General features: G+C 33.5%; 1 protein-coding gene across 1 annotated transcript; it reads right to left on the bottom strand.

Annotated features, from left to right (window-relative positions):
• Positions 1 to 454: 454 nt before the first annotated feature.
• On the bottom strand, positions 455 to 4,187 carry LOC148014586 (putative pectate lyase 2). Its single transcript, XM_087666180.1, has 5 exons — positions 4,033 to 4,187; positions 3,091 to 3,799; positions 2,838 to 2,941; positions 2,522 to 2,645; positions 455 to 788 (listed from the first exon to the last, which is right to left on the bottom strand). Exons 1-5 carry the CDS (start codon positions 4,107 to 4,109, stop codon positions 522 to 524), a joined length of 1,281 nt encoding a protein of 426 aa, XP_087522306.1. The 5' UTR covers positions 4,110 to 4,187; the 3' UTR covers positions 455 to 521.
• Positions 4,188 to 5,080: the final 893 nt, after the last annotated feature.

Raw genomic sequence — 5,080 nt, forward strand, 5'->3', positions numbered from 1 at the left:
TGGAAATAAAAGTTGCTAGTATTTGGAAGTATAGTGAGATTCTTTCTTACAAAACTTATTAAATCATTTATTTGAAAGTAATGAAGAAATAATCAACTTCTTGCTTAGATAATTTATGTAAAGTATTTAGTTAAAACCAAGAAGACATGCATAGTAATGTAAAGCTACAAAAGGGCTAACTAAGGTAGATTAGATTGCTATAACATGATGTTTATACACATAAAGGTTGTGAAATGTGGTGATGTATATAAAGAGTGGATTTTTTGTTAACTAATAAAATTCTAGTACAAGGATGAAGCTTACTTGTACATGAGGCTACGTATAAAATTGCAGATAAATATTTACTTTTTTCTTTTAAACTTATCACTTTCATTAATAGAATAAAGGATATTGATCATGACATAGCCTTTCATTTCAATGACTTAATATATCCACAAATACAAGACACAACATATTATAAACCATTTTAGAAACACATATATCAAAAATGTTATTAAAAATTGGATTATAAATAGTATTGATTAGCAAGAAACTCCAAGTTTGCAAATTAATGAGCCTGCATCACGTGTGAGCATTGGTACTTTCTCTGGACTAGCTATTTCCAATGCTTGGCTAGCTTTATATGATGGCATTGTTATGGTTTGAAGCTCACCCAAACCGGATTGTATGAAGTATGCACCATTTACAAACTCATCATGGATAGAAATCCATTGCCACGTTGATGGGTCTAGCATTACCCCCCAACCTTTGTAGTATCCTTTGTAAGGCTCACGCTTAGTTACCTCCATCTAAGCAATCAAACATCCACTAGAGTCATATAAGAAAATCATTTGCAAATGCACATGTATGCATGAATACATGTGTTATATCCAGTTTGGTTATTTAAATAGTCATTGTAAACATATGTGTACATATACATGTACTCATTAGAATAATTTGAAAAACTAGTTGAAATACATAACACATCCATGCATGCATATATACACATTTATTTTGCAAGTCCAAAATTATATCAATGCTTTGTTTAAAAATCTCAATATTGAAGGTATTTATGTTACCAAATAGCTCTATAGAGCATGTCAAAACACATGTATGCATACATAGAAATATGCATGCATGGATACTCATGTGCAGGTACACACATGCACACACTGAGTATGCACATGCACACACACACACACACACGTGTGTGTGTGTGTGTGTGTGTGTGTGTGTGTGTGTGTGTGTGTGTGTGTGTGTGTGTGTGTGTGTGTGTGTGTGTGTGTGTGCGTGTGTGTGTGCGTGTGCGTGTGCGTGTGCGTGTGCGTGTGCGTGTGCGTGTGCGTGTGCGTGTGCGTGTGCGTGTGCGTGTGCGTGTGCGTGTGCGTGTGGGTGCGTGTGCGTGTGTGTGTGTGTGCGCGCGCGCACCCCCATGTATCTACCTATTTGCCCACCTTTATATCCATGTATCCACCTATTTTTTAAACTATGTGGTATTTGTTAAACTATCCATGTACTTGCTTAGCTACATGGTATAAGAGCAAACCATCACACTAAAGTAACTTTAGCTTCAAAGCCTCCACAAGTCTATTCAAATAAACAGTAACTCATTATCCTACTAGTGGACACATATTTCTTCGTGGAGAAATTTCAACACATGGGTGATATCCAGTCCATGCCTAATCATCCACTAGTTGATATTCTTAACTTTCAAGTACCATCATGAAGTTTTAAAAGAAAACCACGTGGATCATACCCAATCCATGCCTAATCATCCACAATAGTTGATATTATTAACTTTCAAGTATCATCTTTGGGCCAATATGGATTGATAATAGTTCTAAAGAAAAATTCTACCATTGATTATCATTTGGTCCTACCACATCATATCAAGTAACTAAATTTGGTACCTTTATTTTAAGCACCAAAATCCTTAACCATTTTGTCTAAGTTTTATAAATGCAAGGTCCACAATACTAATTCCATCATGTAATTTTCTCACTAAGTTAATAATATGGCTCCAACATATACTGGTAGGCATGTAGTGTTTTGAATGCACAATACTGAAGATGATCCTTTGAATCCATTCATATAAGGCCTACCATATGTAGGTAACCATATGTAATTTTCTAGCTTAACTTAATAAGATGTTTTAGCATACGATGGTATGTAGGTAATTTTTTGAATGCAAAAAACTCAATATGGTCCTTTGAATCAATTCATATAAGGCCAATCATATGTAGATAATCTTTGTAAATTCATACAAGGACTACCTACATGTTTATAAATCTATAGAAGATAGCTTGACAAAAAGCTTGCAAGTACTCATTGTTATGCCAGTACATCTTAATTACTAGAAGTATCAAGTGATTAAAAAATATTCCCATGAAAAGTTTGCAATCAAATAACGATATATGTCTAAATTCTTAGAAGTAGTTGGTGATTGTATAAACCACTTTCCATAAATGTTTATGATATAATATGTTGTTTCAAAAAAATAATGATATTTCTTATTCCTTAAGTTTACATAGAGTATGATTACCTTAACTTTTGCTGTATATCTATTTCCTTCACTTCTAATTGTTGGAGCAGCACTTCCTCCAACAGCATACATTTGCCAATCCAAGTAATCATTGTTGACGATGTGAAAATAACCAAACCTACACCTGGTATATACTGTGATAAGTGGCTTGGATGAAATTCAATAAATTTCATAAAATATATGAAGAAGAAGCAAATTTCCATATGGTACCAATGATATATTTGTCTATTTACTACCAAGTGTACATGAGGATAATACTACCTCATCTAAAATAAATGTTAGCAAACAAGGTAAAGACTAGAAACATATCAAATACCTTGGCATCCTTTGCACACACCCAGGACCAAACCGATTGTAGGCAATAGTCACTCTCATGAAAATATCATTTGGATAGTTATCACTATGTCCTAAAAGCATCACCTATACTGAATGTTAGCATACATTGAATAATGATATGTTTGCCTAAGTTACAATCTTTCATAAAGAGCTTTAGTATATAAATGAGGCATCAAAAAGATGTAATGTAATTTGAGATACTTGTAATATAAAACATAGCATGCATTACTAACCTTGTTATGATTTGTGAATAGGTTGTTAGATATTGTCACAAAGGAAGACCCAAGAGTAACATCAATAAGACCATCGGTGCTCATGGAAAGTGAATTGTGGTCAATCCATACATGTTTGGATCCCATTATGCTTATTGCATCTCCATCAGAAGGGCCTCTATGAACCAAACCCTTGGTAAATCGGAGCCATCCAGCACGACCTCTAATACAATGATGCACATTAATGCCATGTATAATGACATTGTTCACATTTTCAATGGCTATGCAAGGCCCAAAAGCTATATGCACATTTGCTCCTCTTCCATCTATTGTTTTATAGCTACTTACTAGAAGCTCTCTCTTTGGTATAATGAGCATATCTTTTTCAAATGTGATCCACAAAGGAATGGGGAGACTGAGAGCATAACGCAAGGTTCCAGGTGAAGGGTAAATGACATTGTCATCACTTGGGTTTGTAACGACATATATGCGACCGAACATGCCCCCCATGGCATTACTTCCAAATCCTAATGCACACTTAGCAAGATGCATTCTTTGGTTTGCCCATTGTGAGTTGAACCTCCAACATCTATCCATGGCATTTGCATAGATGGATGTGTTAGAAAGTGAGGAGGAAGTTGTGAAAGAGAAGGAGGTTAAGGAAGAGAAGTTGGAACTAGTTGTGACGGTTCCTATTGTTGAATTTTTTGTTGAGATTAGGGCTTTTAACCTGCAATAAGTGATAAATCACAATTTAAAGATATAGTAAAAATTCATTAAGCCACAATGCACTCCTTTTGATTTATTTCTCATAATTTCCTATTTTCATATGAAATATATGCATGAAATTGAAGGATTATCAATATTCTAGGCATTCATACATTTTAAACATTGTGCATATATGCAAAATCTTGTGATTTATCATCAAAATAAGAGGGTTATAAAGGTCTTTCCATAACATACCCATCAAGTCTAAAACCCTCTCCAAATATAAGTTGCAAATACAACATTACTATCAAAGCTAGGCACAATCGCCACATGATTCTTTCAACATTCAAGAATTTCCTTGTAAGCAAATTGGAAGGTTCACAAAACTAAATGCCTTCTCAACTTTCAACTTTTTCTTGCTACATTGTATGAATGCATGAGATGTATGTGATCCATTTGTTTAGAGACTCACACTCTTTATGCTTTAAGCTACTCAATGTGCAAAAGTTTAAATTGATAAAAATTTGACCTTATAATAAATATAAATAAGGTGTTTCGTGAATATGTTAACCATCATTAAGAAAACCATTTTTGAAACTTGTTACGACAAATCAATCTTAATATTGTCAATTCATGCAAAGCATGTGCAAAATTTTTAAAAAAATTTGGAACATGTGGAAAAAATAATATCGTCACAACGTAATCAAGTTGAGACCATGTGATAATAATATTGCATGAACTTAGCTTGTCATGATATAAACAATATATATAGAAGGGATGCAAACTTGAAATTTCCTTATTTACATGAGGAAACATAAATAAGGTGCTCTTAATTCCACTATTCCATTTTCGTGATCATGTCATTGTATTTTTCCCATTTGAATGGTAGCCTTGAAGTATGCAAATTGTAACAGGATGAGAAAAAGGGTGTGAATTGCATTAGTAGATAACAATTTATAGGTCCTTGTGAAAAAATATGATATCACAACTTCGATTGAAATCTTATTTACTTATTCTTTCATTAAGAAAGTTGGTTTTTAGTGCGGGGGGTGCACCTATAAGAAACCATCCATATCACATGTATTCAAAGGGTATTAAAATTATCATTTATTACATATTGTAATGTAATAAAATGATCCCTTCTTCTTAAGAAACCTATAGGCTTTTTGGAATTTGAATGTATAAATCCTTTTATATTTATATAGCTCCATACATTTATTTAGATTTTTTCAAATAAAATAGCCCTTTTTTGATCCCATGTGGTACACTTACAAGTTTTTGAAGTGCACCCCTCCCTCCTCTC

This window comes from Lygodium microphyllum, chromosome 25, assembly GCF_053477565.2.
Source record: "Lygodium microphyllum isolate KBCC chromosome 25, Lygodium_microphyllum_v1.1.10, whole genome shotgun sequence".
Lineage (NCBI taxonomy): Eukaryota > Viridiplantae > Streptophyta > Polypodiopsida > Schizaeales > Lygodiaceae > Lygodium > Lygodium microphyllum.